Here is a 16,054-nt window from a genome sequence, read left to right as displayed (position 1 = left end):
TAAGATATCTAGCTCATGGACGTGAGTGAGTTTGTCCCCAAGAGTAAGCCCAGGTGAAGTTGATAGGTTTTGAACACTTACTTTGAGTAACAGCTGAGTTGGAATCACCAAATCTAGTCTACATACTGATGTGGTAGGAGGAGGTCAGTTATGGCGACAAGACAAGACACTTATGTCGGAGATTCACCTATTGGGAAACCTTTTCATGTGATTACTGCCCTAGGTTAACATTTGGAAGACTTGGCACGTACAAAATTGGAGTTGTCAATTTGAGGACAGAAACTGGTCTGCATGAATTTACGTATTGGTATTAGTGAGCAGACAATTGACATGAGGGTTTCTTGAAGATAATGGATTTCGTAATTTGAGCATCTTATTAAGTACGATCTTATTAGCAGTCTCTTCTTCTCGTTATCGATGTGACTCACCCATTCCACCTTTAAGATTGTCAGTATTATTGCATGTAAGTACTAAATATGTACATAGGTTTGCATTTTGTACGTATATTTTGCATTGATAGTTGGATATCAGTTTTGGAGCCAGAAATTGTAATGGAATTGCCAAAGTACATCCAGTTGTTGTCGATGAAGAAGCTTGAACTTGGTGTTTTCATGACTTTGCAATGATTCACCTGCAATTTTCCGACCCAGGATTCTCAATCTTCCCATCTCGATCCTTCTCACTTTTTTGAAACATTCTCGTGCCCCGTTCACTCCACCACTTTTTTTGCCACTTTTTAATACAACCTATTTTACGACACCAGTACGAGTGGCAAGCAGTGGCAACATGATTGTAAATTGCGAGTAACCTGAAGCCGAGTGGTACAAACTATTCAACAATGAGCTTCATAAGTAGACAAGGAGGGAGAGGATAGCTTCGGCTGAATAAGTACGAGCAACAGAGAAGAAAGACTTGCCTAGAATTCGCAGTTATTTGGTGCCAATGTTTTGGTCGCAGTTAGTTCTATCGCTGGTGTTGGCGAAGCCGGACAGTCTCCAAATTGTTTTGACTCTAACAAAAATTTAACAAAAAGTGCGCAAAGACTTGGTCAAGATATATTCCAAAAGTCCATTAACCTCTCAACAGCAACAAATCAAAACGCGATTTAGCCAGATGCCAGCAAATACTACATTTGCATTTCCTTTTCTACACAAAGAGTAATTTGCATCACGCATTTTTTCCAATATTCCAATTAATCAACATACGGGAAGAAGACGGGCGGAAGAAAGAGGTGATCAAGAACAAGTCGAAAATCTCAACTTCCCCTCGGCAATCCTGGTTTCCACATCTCATCCGCATCCCATCTCCTTCAGAATTTATGCGACTCGTGTCAACATCGACCACAATATATTTAGTTGTCCGCTCTGCATGTAGCCCTCGTTCCTAGTGAGTATCTCATTTTTGCGGACTTTGAAAAACCTCAAGTCACGTGTGGAGCAGATATCTCAGGTGAGTTCAGGAAAATTCGTTAATAACTTCTCTCCAAACTTTCATAGTTAGCTCGTTGATTTTCTCATCCTCAAAATGGTTTCACACAAATAACTTGGCGTATGTTTGTAGCAGATTTTTTATTCGAAATAATTACAATTTTGAAAAGATGATGCGAATTTAAATGGAGTTACAAACCTTGAATTCCACCAAACCACACAAACATGGTGCCAGTTACTACTCCTACTATTACCACTACCAGTACTGCATTTAATTGAGGTTGCAATTGCATTTCCAAGCGGTAGATAGTCGTTACACTAGTGAAGCAGAAAGCCATAAAAGTACTGCGCTATAAACCAAGACACAAACCCAGTGCAGAAAACTGAGACAATTCTCTTCCAGAGTTCGTAAACATGCCTCTTGTAGTCATAACATGATACGTGTCCGTCATTCCTGCCAACTTGGAGGTGTTTTCTTGTATCCGTTCCTTCAGCAATTGTGGTTACTTTTATTGAGAAAGTAATTCAAGCGAAGGATCATTTTATGAAATCATAGAAAATGGCCATTTTTCCAGAGAGTAGATTAGCAATGATGACCATTCAATACTTAAAACGCGACTGTGACTTGCACCTGTCGCACTAACAAAACATCTCATCCATACAGTTTTCCTCGTACCTAAGCACTTTATTCATTCCGCACCTGATGAAGAGATTCCGACATTATGCAATAAAATTGTGCAGGCGATATTTCTCAGTTTTTTTCAACAGCTTAAAAACAGCTTTATATGGGAAGAACTGCTGTGGATGGAAGAATGTTTTGAATTCTATGCAGTCCAAATTATACAATTTGTCCTGTTCACAAATGATTACTTATTGTTGCCGAAACAAGATTATAGTTATGCTGGCATTGAACGGGTACAGTGTATACAATGGCACAAATGATCCCCTTGAACAAATTCTCACGCAATATGCAGCACTTTGTACGATGTATGACTGACTGTGACAACATTGGTTGTTGTCATTTTCTTCCTTCCCCTGCCTGCAATCCGATGTGTCTTTCTCTCCTCGAAGGAATGTTGAACTGTTGGGTAGTGCAAGGAGGAGAGTGATTTAGCGGATATTGGCATCATCTCCAAGTTGCAATTTCCTGATTCTTTTTTTCGCAAAATAACTCCTTCTCCGTTTTTTGTGCATCTTCTCACCACCATACTTTTAGGGGTTGATTTTGATTTGTTAGCTCATGCAGCGAGAAGCAAGCAGGAGAAGCATCTGAATACTTTAAGTCGTTGCAGGCAGGAGTAGTGCATGGATCGGTATTTGTATTTCGCCGGTGCGACTTTACTACAATTACGGCGGAGAGAGAGAGAGAAGCATCTTCCTCTCATTATTGCATAATAATAGCGACTCATTGTGTCAGAATTTTACAGTTGTTGCGCTCAAAATCGACTCCAACTGTTCATCACTTTTTGATCTCATCATCATCTTCCTCCGTTTTACCCTTCATTGAGCGAGATATCGCAAATCGGAATCGAATTAGTGTTTCCATGTTTTAAACCTGTGGATTTTTTTGTTTGAGTAATAATATTTCGGAAATATTTAACAACTCAAGTTAATTTTGCTTTGAAAATAATGGAGCGAAAAGTCTGAAAATATTTAAGCTGTCGGTAACCTTAAAGGATTTCATGGAACCGTCAATATAAACAATTATTGCCACATTGAACGTGCTTCGCTTAGCTCAGCATTGAAATGGTAAATTATTGCGATATGTTGTAACAAAGGGCTTAGAGAGTAGAGCGATTTATTTCATTATGAATTGTAAGACCGGACTTGGTTATTGCTTGAAGCTTCAAACAAATGCAAATCCTTTGGTCAATAATCGCTGTTCCCATTGAATGGCCAGATCTGTAGTCAAGTCTCAACGCTCTGCAATGAAGAAAAACAACACTTACAATGGAGGCGCAAACCATGTTCAGCCCAGATAATTTTTTGACCTTATTAGTTTGAAAGAGCAACTCTTTACAAACAACATTTGGTTCGGCACTTGGGCAGATGCGCAAATTTCAGCACGTTATGGGCGCCGCAAGTTTGCAAAAACGCACAAAGTTGAGCTCGCGCTAGGCATTGCCCGAGAAATCGTGCGTTTTTGCGAACTTGCGGCGCCCATAACGTGCTGAAATTTGCGTATCTGCCCAAGTGCCGAACCAAATGTTGTTTGTAAAGACTTGCTCTTTCAAACAAATAAGGTCAAAAAAATATCTGGGCTGAACATGGTTTGCGCCTCCATTGTTAGATACTTATTAACAAAGGGAAAAAATCTTCAGGATTATCAGTGCAAGTTCACATGCAAAAAATATTTGTAATGCATAAATGGACCTGTAAACTTCACACGTGCACATATACAAATATGGTTTTGATATTAATTAAGGGAACAAAGTACTAAAATGTGATAACACTGATGGGATGTTTTAACATTTAAAGGCTTTACCAAATTTTTTATTCCTATTGCTGACTAGGATTATTGAGGTCACTTTGTTAATGTCATCGGATAGTTAGGATTAGTCCGAATCGACAGCAATCATTTATTTGTCTCTAATACATCGTAAGTATGGAATTTAACAAATAAATTGCTAAAACAAAACTATTGATCTAACGCATCCTTTGCTGATAATCTTGTGAATATAATCTTCGAATTTAAAAAGGTGAACAATAGAAAAGTTTACCTTATTTTTCACCAACTTACTTTTACGAAATATTTTAAATTTTTACAAGGTGCACCTTGAATGATAGAAAATTCAATTGAAACTGGGTTATGCAGAGTGCAAACAAGATGCACAGATCAATCATATGAAAAAAATATGATATTCATCGGGATAATGTAGACCAATATTTATGAAGTTGTGATCAGGATTAAGTGTCTTACATAACAGTTACGCCGAACCAGACAGACTGGGTGCTCACTCATCTTTCTTACCAAGTCTTTTGTGGACCATTTTGTATGTACTGTTATTATATTACTCTGATTTCGCGATCAGTTCATTTTGAATTTCTCGTCTTCAGTAAACCTTTTAAATACAAAAAGATTAATGCAAGCTGAACCAGAGGTTGAAATATTGATCCAATTTTTTGCTACAAAAATCTATATCATTTTAAATTACGCAAATTTATGCATACATATCAAAATCGTGCAACAAAATATAATTGCTGCCAGATTACTGACAAATACCTCAAAATTTTGTAAAATCACGAAAGGTGTCGCATAACAGAACTGGAATTTGAAATGCATGTGTCAATGAAACGAGTGGTAGAGCTCAAGCCTGTTGGGATTGGGATGGTCAAGCAAGGAAAATGTCACTTTCAACAAAATCTGGCTTTTGGCAGAGTCACCCGGCTCATCATCTTGTCTTTGTGGCGTCTCCACGTTCAGTTTCGAGTGTGACTGTCACTTCATTGTCATCAATGACTGAGTCAAGAGTCAAGTTCGAGTACGTCCTGCATAGTGGACCAACAAGACAACTCAATCTTCTCTTTGTTGACTTATACACAATGAAGTTTGACACATACTGCTCCTTTTCGACTAGGGAAACAATGCACGAGGAGCAATTCGTGGATGCCAAGACTGCTGCTGCTAACGAAGCAAATCAGCGGTACTCTTCCTACTACTGTTATACATGCAGCCAGATTTTTTGCAAAATATATCATCATTTCTTTCTCGGAGAAGTGTTATTGCGAATAAATAAAATAAATCTTTAATTCCGTGCCCTTCCTCTTCCCCATGTCTTGTTGACCTCTGTCCTCTACGAGTAAAAACTAAACTATGTACATAACTGGGCAGCACCGAGAGACAGACTGGTTGAGCTTTTCCTTGTTGAGGTGGGATTGATTGCAATGACCGTGTAGTAAAAGTAGACGAAAAAGCTGAAAAATAGTGACAAGTGCACTGCACGAAACTACGAGTTAACTAATGACTGACGCCTGCAGTTTTTTTTCAAATTCTGCCATAACAATGATTCATTTGAATTGACGACTTACATACATCTCCGACATTCATCACACAAAGTGCACCGTTGGTGCTATACGTACGTATGTACATATTTGTGCAGGGATTTCGTTCGTCAAGCAAGATTTATGATGAGCATGATTAAAATTCATTAGAAATGAGATTCCAACCGACAACTCCAACTGTTCAATATGGTATAATATTTCAAGAAAAAAGTCGCTTTGTCTTTGTTTGTTTTTCTGCGGTTTTGGTTTGCGCTTCCTCGTGATGAAATGAATGGATGGAATTCAGAGCAAGGAGATAGATAAATAGGGGTGAGCGGTAGGAGGGACACTGACCATCGTTGTACCCGATTTTTGCTGCATATATTTGAAAATAAATACAAATTCCTCGTTTTCTTAATGATATCAGGTTTCCATAAAACTGAAAAAAGGTGGGAGTGAGTGATATATGTGTGATTGCGATGAATGAAAAACAAAATTCTTTGCATTGCGACTGGGACAGTTTTATTAATTGCCACATTTGTTGAATTTATCGTCGTAAGTGATTAACAAGAATGTTTTTGAATTGGAATGTAGGGTAATGAAGCAGTTGAACTCGAGATGAAGATATGAAGGTTGATTATGAAACATGCTAAAAGATTAAACTGGTTCCTTTTGAAACCAGAATAGAATGAATGATACGAATAAGTTGCATGAATTTTATGCATTTCTCGTATTTATGACATAATGTTGCATAAATGTCAAAAAACTGGCGTGTTTGCTCCTATTGAATAATGTAAATTGGTTATTACGAAGAATTTAATAATATGACTAATTCGATTTGTATTGTATGTTTGCAGATTCCGGGTCACTTTGGAGTTTCGGCTGCAGATCAGTAACCAAAAATGACGCCAGTCGACCATTTTTGGTCACTGACTTGTCTAATCTTCGCATTTACATTGATTAATGCCAGTGAGTATTCCTTATTTCTTATGAGTTACATTTAAACATGACATTGTGTTGGCATTGTTTATATTTATCAATTTTATATATTTATTTATCAATATTTAATATTTTCAGCCCCAATCAATCGTCAAGTTGGTATAAGCGAGAACGTTTTCATCACCGTTCAAAACGACACGTATGGCATTGAACAGCGAGGTAATTAACAAGTTCTCTGCATTATGTGTATCAAGAATTAGTGCAGTTTTCATTAAAAAATAAATTTGTTTAGTTTGTTCCATCGACTCGATGACCTATGGCGACGGGGAGACGATTCCTACCTCTTCTCCATGCGAGCACTGCATCTGTCGCCCACCAGGTTTTGCCTGCACCATTATCAGTTGCGAATATCGACCAGGCTGCAAAGCTTTCAAGCGATCGAACCAATGTTGTCCAGAATACCAATGTGGTGAGTAAATTTAAGTACCACATTTTTTCCAAGTTCACTTTTTCGTCATAATTTTGGACAAGTGTGTGTGGGATGTTATTGGCAGTGATGTGATTTGATTAGCTTTCGCGTACATCGAAAAGTGCAACAACGACATGACTCATATTATTTCTCTCTTGGACACAACAGGAATATCCAGAAATGAGAAATTGGCTCCTACTCTGTAATTAAATTGCACGGTGTAATTACACTGTAACATCCTCAACAGCTGCGTATGCATCCTCTGGCCCAGAGAAAGACAATGACGAGCAGACATAATCACTGCATCGACGATTGTCATGTTCCTGAACCTGTTCACTGATCAAGGCGAGGAGGGTGTTGATCATACAATATGTACCATCACCCAATTTGTGCACATATATGCACATACCTTCACTCGATTGTTTACGTCCTCTCGTTACGTGGGGAAAATTATCGGAATTGACTCAATTCAAATCTGTTAGACCTTGAGAATCGTCATGAAAATGAGTCAAAGCGTGCAAAGGTTTTTCCGATGAAGTTTGTGCATGAAACGTAATACTGACTGATGCTACGTATTTGAACCCGTACAACAAACCACAAATTATCTCAACAGGTTGTACATAGTTGTACGAGAAATTCTTTCAAATGGGATGAATTTCGTATACATGAAAATGAAAATATGTACAAATTTTGGGTATTAATGCTCTATTCAATAGCACCAGTGGTACCAATAATTCTTTTACATGACAAAAAATCTGACCGCAAACTGATTAGAGGTAGGAGTTAGAGATTTCAGGTTTGATATTTTGCACAACAAAGTTATGTAAGTAACACATGTATGAGAATCCTAAGACGCACTCTCAGCACTTTCATAAATAGCAATATTTTGATGACGGAGGATATGGTTTGAAGGACATGGTTTGTTGAACATTTTGGAGAACGAGAACAGAAATCCATAAATTGTGTAAAAAAAACTCCGATGAATTGAATATGACACGCGTTTAAAATTGGTTTGACTTTATTTAAAAGAAATTCGCTGTCTTTCGTCCATATAATAAATTTATTGGACTGACCTTCAGACCTTCCGACCGGTTTTTAGACCATTAAATACCCACTGAACCAGCCAGCGAGTTCAGGAAGTCGCCCTTTCGATGCACCATGTGGTGTTTCATGCAGAATGCCAATCGGCAATATAATTCTTGGTAACGATTTTAAATCCTGTAAAATTTTCAAGAAAAATTATAAACTATTGAACTCGTAAAAGAATTATAAAACTAGTATAACTTTTATTGTCTCGTTTGCTACCTAGTTTAAACGAGCAAAGGATTTTGATGCACTAATCCATCATACCTACCACTAAAATTATTACGCATAATAAATAATGCACTTTTGTAATAATAACATTGTTTAATCTTGACCTTCTCACTGCCTCAAGGAGTTGTTTTTTATGCATGTATTTTTACATGCATGATGTGTCTAGCCAAAAGTTAATAGAATTAATCGCTGATCAAGCTACTGTTTATCGACATACGTATTTATGCACTTTGTACCTTTGATGAAAAATTTTGATGATTTTTAATATTTTCACAATGATTAATAAGTGCCATCCTATTGCACTATTGCACTTCAAACGCATCGAGTAGAAACATGGCGTAAATTAATATGCATATACAAAGTTTTGAAGTTTAACAAGTTCAGGGTGTGTCGTAAAAGATCTTGAAAATCCAGAGTTAAGACAAGCTTTAAAAAACCGTGGCTCCTTAGCTTTGATTGATCACATGATGTGTACATTCGGAGTTTGCTATACGTTCATCTTGTATTAGATTTGGATGGAGATGAGTCGCAGATGATGCAAGGATAAGATTCTGAAAAGTAAACCCCAACCGACTCCTGATTTTCCGCAGTTGCGAAGAGGGAGGTATTTGCACTGCGAGGTTTCTTTCTCTCTTTCTTTTTACCTGTAATGTGTACTTTTATTCCTCCATGGACCACGGACGCTTGTATCACATCATTGTACGAGCAGCTCCCTCATTTCAATCATCAAAGTCTTGATTTGATCAGATTTGTCTAATTTAAACCGTAACCAAACTCGAGACATAGACCAGAATTTGAGACTCGAATCAAAAGTTAAGCACAATGGAGAAAAGTTTCCCAATTTAATCAGATTTGGGAATTTAAGAGTGCATCTTTCATTCTCACTCAGTCAGGCAGCTCCTCAATACGTATTTCTCGCTTTTATTACTCCTTCTTGTCCTTGTCCCAATCCCAGGCGAAGCTTCGTAAGTTGGTCAGAACATGGCATGAGTATAAGCTCTTATTTACTCAATTCGGAGGATTATTCGCATCACAATTGCATACCGGGAACGAAAGGCCAACTCAATATCGTGGGTATTGGAATGAATCAAAGAGAGAATTTATTCCACTACAAGGGAGAAAATGAAAAGGTGTGGTGTGTTAAATTGAAATAAATTAGTGTGCGCTTTGCAACTTTACATAAGCTGACATATTTCAGAATTTAGCTTTCATGCATATAAATATTAAGTCCATTAATTAATTCATTAAGGAAATAATAGCACGATATTTTCCAGCATTATGTGGAGTATTTATTGAACATACATATGTAAGAGTTTTGTGGCGAACTCGTATGTGCATCAACTGTACAGCGATGTGGTAATGATGTCAATTAATAGAATTAATTTATCGCAGACGATCATCAATCTTTAAGCATGAGAATTTTATGGTGTTTGCTTTGAAAGGAATGAGGGAGACACGACTTTGGTCTCCAAATATCGGGGTTGATGAAAAATGTGTCAAATGAAAGAAAAGGAACAAAATGATGAGAAACATGATCGCAAACATGAGAATGCAAGATGTAACTGCATATTCTTATTCAACGCCTCGTTGTCCGTTTTGATTACGGTGATGAATATCAGAGGGATACGGGTTACTTGTCGAATCCTATGTCGTCGAAAAGGCAAGTCGTCGAAATCAATTTGTCGAACGGAAAACTCCTCAGAAAGGCAAGTCGTCGAATTTAGGTGGCATGAAACTCGTCGAATTTCATATAACATTTTTACTGATTTTACCTACCAATATATAATGAGTTCACAAGAATGCACAACACATGTGCATTGTGGGACGGATATACCTATACGCTGCGGACATTCCAAAATACTACACAGCCGTAATTGGGAGGATAGTTTTATTCTTTTTACCCTTATCTTTTACATTTAAAATGTCAAATTACTGTTACGAACCTAAATTTGAAGATAAACTGTTCTGATGGATTTTGAACAAGCTGAAATAAAAGCTGTACAGGACACGTTTCCAGAGGCCGTACTTCACGGGTGTCATTTTCACTATACTCAAGCGTTGTTTAGACATTTGACACCCAATTTAAAGAACCAGTACGACCAAGACGTTACAATGACATTATTATTCAGCCCGATGATTTAAGAGTGGCATTCCGAGAATTTAAAGTATCGCTCAATTTAAGGGTCAAACTAAACTCGAACTGGATGAATTTTTTAGTTATGTTCAAAAAACCTACATTGGTACAGTGTACGATCCACTAATGTTTCCAATACTCTTCTGGAATGTGCACCAGGGTGTATTAGAGAATATTTCCAGAACCAATAATGCACTGGGGGCCTGGAACAGGCGGTTTGGCATTCTTGTTGAGAGTTCTCATGTGAATGTTATTTTATAAAATTATAATTTATATTTAGAATCGTATTTTATTAAAAAAAATACTCTCGACAAGTATTATTTTCGACCACTTGCCCAAATGAAGAGTTACCCTTCAGACGACTCGTCCTCGACGAGTTACTCTTTCGACGACCATGTTTTCGACGAGCTACCCTAGACCCATATCAGATCGGATTTTCCATTTGTATGCATTTCTTGATCTATATAATGAGTCCAATGAGGTATTAGAGATTACGGAAGAAGTGTTGCGGTTTGTTGTGTTAAGGCTTTCTGCTCTAGTTCTACATAAAAGTCATTCCGAAAAATAAATTGAATGCAACATTTTACATGCAACGATAATTTTATGCAAGTGGTAAATACTATGAATTAATAGCTCGTAACACTTTCAGAATGCGAGAAGGAGGGAAGGATTTATCAAAATGGGGAGAAAATCATGGACAGCAACAACCCTTGCGAAGTTTGCTACTGTCAAGGAGGTGAAATTGTGTGCGCTGTATTGGACTGCTACTGGAGAAGCGATTGTCAACCACGATATGGTACGAACAGTTTGATATCAATTGTTCGATGAAATGCAATGCAATGCATATTTATTTACTACGGTCTGTAATTTGATAAAAATAATATTTTGTATTACCACACTTTCAGTGGAGAGTCGTTGTTGTCCATTGTACGATCATTGTCCACCAACCTCCAGTAAGTTACAGCTTTCACTATGATTGTCATAATTGTACGTAATTTGCATTGGCTGTGCGTTTTAATTTAGATATGGGACCATTCATGAGCAGACCAACGACCACCACAACCATGCCACCCAGTTTTCCCTGGTTTAATCTTAGCAACGCTGTATACGAAGTACCCCACAGAACCACAGCTCCACCAACACCAGTCCCAATATTTTTGACGTCCAGATCAACTGAGGAGCCTTCCCCCTCTACACCCACGCCAACTCCACCCCCTCAACAACAACCAGAACTTGTCATCGCCACGGAAAAGATACCCTTTGAAGTGAACATTATGGCTACTTCACAGGAACATGGAGACGAAGAACAACATGAAAACGTTCCAGATGTGCTACAGTCAACTGAAACATCAAATATTTCCCCAGTGACGGAAGAAGTCAGTTCTACAGTAGCAGGGTCATCACCGGTAGTCGCAGATGCAGAAAATGCAGTCATTCCCCCACTTGAACAGAGCATCGTTACCCCAGAAGCCAGTCGGGAGCCCATCACTGTGGAGCTTATTCACAGCACTCCAAGCCTCCCATCGCTACCTTCAACAACTATTTTTTCAGCTCCCGTTATCGCCATTTCAATTATTCCCAGTTCCGTGGAACACATTTTGGTAACCCAAGAGCCTTTGTTACTACCCGAAATTGTGAACCAAGTTGTTGAGGATAATGTTGCCCCAGCAGTTGAAGAAATTATCACGCCGATTGAAAATACCGAGCACAAAGAGGTGGTTGATATTACGACACAGGAACCATCCATACCTCCAACAAGCCTTCCCCCAGTGGTAGTTGGGAGTGAAGAATCGACACATTCATCAATATCTAGTGATGAAGTTGCTCCCACAGAAATCCTTGAACCTGTCGTGGAAACTGTTGTCATCCCAGAAACTCCAACTTCAGCTCCGATTGTTGTTTCCGACGAAGTAGTCGAAGTCACAACAACTGGTCCAGTACAGGTAGTAAGCTCGCATCAATCCCAGGAAACAGAAACAGTGGTCCCCGTAATCTCAGCAGAAGAGCCAACAACTACTTCACCGATCATCGAAGACGAAACTTCTTCCATCAAGGTTTACCCGGAAATTCCTTCTTCAGTCATGACCCCACCCGATAGAGAAAGTGTTGTGCCAGAGGTGGAAATAATTACCGTAACACCTCCCCAACTGGACGTTTCTGTCCCCAGCGTGGAGATGCAACCACCCAGCTCAGAATCTGCAATCCCACTCGAAAACAATGACGATCAAACCGTAGACTTTACCACAACATCATCAATTGCAGACTCTGAGGATGAATTGAAGGATCACAATATTTTACAGGACACTGCCATCACAATATTTGCAGCTCCACAAGAAGACGCTGCTCATCACGAAGCATCGCTTGACGAGGTTTTACCAACCCAAGAAGTTCCTGTTCAAGATGAGACTCATGATGAGACCGAAACCTTTTCTGGGACAATCATCACCACTACGCCTGCACAAGTCCAGCAGCAAGAATTGGAAGTTGAACCCAATTTTGACACTGCTCAGAACGCGGAACCTGAAGTGGTTACTGAATATCAGGAATTTATTACATGGACTGGAGCCCCTGAAATAGAGCAGCCAAAACCAGAAGTAGTGGCCCCTCCTGCGATAGTTCCATCTCCATCTAAAGAAGTCGATCATCCCATAATTGACCTAATTGATGCAGTCCATGATGACGCCGTGAGTGAAACTGTAACGGTCACACCCAGTCAGACACACACAGAATTTGTCACAACAACTGCTCCTCTCGCGGACGAACAGCAATTTATGATTGATGACGCCATACAGATTAACAATGACGAGGTGCCGCAGCCAAATCCGGAAAACACTAATGCTCAAGTTGCTTTATCAACAGAAGTTGAAAAACAACCAGAATCGGTGCCACACGCGAATCCTTTAGCCAACGAAGTGAACTCTGTTAATGTGGACACCTTTGAAATAATACCTCCACAGTTAGAAAATGATGTTGAAAATGTTCCAGAAATACAAAATCAAATCATGGAAATTTCGAATAAAGCCCCTTCCGATGAACTGGGTTCGTCTTCATCTTCGTCAAGCAATAATGAAGTGGATTCCCAAAGTGACCGAAATAGTGATGATGACACAATTGAGATATTTGCTGCCCAAAATACAAATGTGAATCAAGATGAATCTCATGTAGTATCTGATGCGGTCGATGCCACCACTGTAAAGCCAGTAAAACTAGAGCAGCCTGAACCGGAGGTTCAATTGCAAGATGATGCTATTACGATTATGGGGGAAAGCCATCCGGTCGGCCCGAACGAGGACCATCACGAAATCGAGGATGAAGAAATTATGCATCCGGACGACCAACACGGAAGTTCTGATGATTCCGCTAGCACGACCCAATCCTATTCTCACGATGAGACAGGGAATGACGATGAATTGGTACAAAAAGCTGTGGAATATACAACGGTCGCTTCAATCCAAGGAAATTCCGATGTTCAAAATCCCCAACATGACGACCAGGTTAATGATGATGTGTCTCAAATTTCTGACGCCACTACGGTCACCTCACTTGATGACGATGCGCAAAATGACATTCCTGCGACGACCTTGAACCCAATTGTCGAGAAAGCTCAAGTCCTAGCTTCAAGCGAAGAGATACACGCACCAGAATCTAAATTCAGACTGGATCTTTCCGCTTTTGACCATTCTGAGGAAAGCGGAAGTCATGAAATACAAATTCAATCGACCAGCAGTCCAACTGAACCGGAAGTTGTATTTGATGAAAGTCAGCAATTGCAAACTACACATTCTCCTCAAGTGGCCGAGGTTGATAAGCAAAGAGATGAAAGTGAAGACGATGCTGTGACTTCGGGCTCATTGAGCAGAGACGATATCGACGCACCTGTCACCACCACCCAAAAGTACCAAACAGGGGTCACTGATGATATTACTCCTTCACAAAATAATGATGACGTAGAAGGCATTAACAATTTCGAATTTGACGAAGTAGCTGCCACCACAATCAATCCAGTTGCCAGATCAGAATCCCTTGCTGAATCAGAGGCAGCTACCACAATTGTCCCATCACAGGATAAGCAACTTCGAAGCGATGAAATTGCTCCTACAACGACATCCTCAGTTGGTGAAATAGCAGCCAACAACGACTTTGTTGAAGTTTCAACCATTTCGCCATCCGGATTTGCCGCAGAATACAGAGAAGAATTGATCCGTGACGATGGCGAAACAACTCCTATTAGTTCAGCAGCCTTCAAATCTGAGACTATTCCAAATGACGAACCAGCAACAACCGTGGAGACACCAGTATTTGATGACGATGTCAAGTCGGATGATGGGGTCGACATTGTCACTACGATTTCCCCTCCTCCAAGCAATAAGGCCAAATCGGAACCTGTTGATGACTCCCCGACCACCGTGGGGTCCCAGATCAATAATGACGATGAATCTTTGAATGACGACGTCACTACGACAGCTCCCATTTTGACAAACGATACGACGAGTACTACTCCAAAAGTCACTAGAGTTATTTCCATTGACACGATGCTAATTCCTGAAAGAGGAGTGTCCATCCCATCCGTTTCAGACGATATTGTCAGAGTCAAGAGTGATCTCGGTCGCTCTGACTTGCAGGAAGAGAATGATTCTTGGTTAGTCCAAACTGCATTTAAAAACCGACAAATCCACGGCCTGTTCCCCTCTTCTCGAAGTCAGAAGCGTTTGTTCAGGTCCAGGTCCCCGAGGGATACTTTCCACGCAGGCAATGGATCTCGACAACCTTCTCCTCTCAAGACTATTTTCAAAAAGAATAAGAAAGTCACGTCGGGAGATCCGCCAAAAAAACTCTACTTTCCCAGCAGGAGCTTCATTTTCTAGCAATGGCCAATTAAAACTTAATTAATATTTCAGTCCACACATTATTCATCCACATCACAATTACTTACTCCGAGTGGTATCTCATTTTCATTACGGATTTCTAGTGATGATTATTAATTTTACAATAAGGTTCCCTTTAATTACGTACATTTGCAATATTAGTCAACAGGTTTTGTTGTAGTGCTAATATGTAGTAAAGAAAGTAATACGCATTTTGCCAAATTAAGATTAATGTGCGTGCAGTAAAACTGTCCAGAATGCTATGCAAAATGAAATTTGGGCTTCAGATTTATACAACTTGACCACAATTCACAGTGTGCTATATATAAATACATATGTATGGGTTGATATATGTAAATATAGGTTAAAAACTACTATATTGGTGACTCGTTGGGTTTACATAATCTATTAATAATATTATCTAAAGGGACGGACAGGATGGGATGGGACACTTTTTTGGTATTTATTACATAATGGCGACTGGTTTACAAATGCATTTGCTCGGTTGGTGGATACTTAACTAAATAACAGATACTTGCCTAACACTCAAGGATTTTGTACAGTTTAACGGTTTAACTTGTTCTTTTGGGAAATTAATTATGTTTACAGAATTACAGATCAACAAATGAAACATGGGGTCATACATCTTAAGAGCATCTTAATTGTAAACTTCTTGGTGACAAATACAATATGATGACTACAAATACAAAAATTTACAGTTTTAACTTACACTATGGAATGAAATTGACCAAAGAAAATAACAGAATACATTATTTCTCGGATTATTTATGACAACCTCTGCTGCAATTATTATTATAAAAAAGAAACCCAATAAATTTGATATACGTATTGTTGTTTAAAAATATGTCTGCTCCTGTATTCATTAAATTAATTCTTATAAGTGTTCTGCATCCCTGGCATGTTA

At 39.0% G+C, this 16,054-nt stretch overlaps 1 protein-coding gene across 1 annotated transcript; it reads left to right on the top strand.

Moving 5' to 3' along the window:
• Positions 1 to 957: 957 nt before the first annotated feature.
• LOC110851194 (titin homolog) lies at positions 958 to 15,994 on the top strand. The gene is made up of 7 exons (XM_022098865.2): positions 958 to 1,449; positions 6,266 to 6,377; positions 6,486 to 6,566; positions 6,640 to 6,816; positions 10,914 to 11,060; positions 11,170 to 11,217; positions 11,288 to 15,994. The coding sequence occupies exons 2-7, from the start codon at positions 6,311 to 6,313 to the stop codon at positions 15,127 to 15,129; spliced, it is 4,362 nt and encodes a 1,453-aa protein (XP_021954557.1). The 5' UTR covers positions 958 to 1,449; positions 6,266 to 6,310; the 3' UTR covers positions 15,130 to 15,994.
• The last annotated feature ends 60 nt before the right edge of the window (positions 15,995 to 16,054 follow it).

Source organism: Folsomia candida, unplaced genomic scaffold, assembly GCF_002217175.1.
Source record: "Folsomia candida strain VU population unplaced genomic scaffold, ASM221717v1 Fcan01_Sc006, whole genome shotgun sequence".
Taxonomy (NCBI): Eukaryota; Metazoa; Arthropoda; class Collembola; order Entomobryomorpha; family Isotomidae; genus Folsomia; species Folsomia candida.
The sequence above is the reverse complement of the archived record's forward strand: the minus strand, read 5'-3'. Positions and strand labels throughout refer to the sequence as shown.

Coding starts and splice junctions, on each gene's coding strand:
- LOC110851194 (XM_022098865.2), top strand. CDS start 6,311: ATGACGCCAGTCGACCATTTTTGGTCACTGACTTGTCTAATCTTCGCA. Junction 6,817..10,913: donor TTGTCCAGAATACCAATGTG/GTGAGTAAATTT, acceptor TAACACTTTCAG/AATGCGAGAAGGAGGGAAGG. Junction 11,218..11,287: donor TCATTGTCCACCAACCTCCA/GTAAGTTACAGC, acceptor GTTTTAATTTAG/ATATGGGACCATTCATGAGC.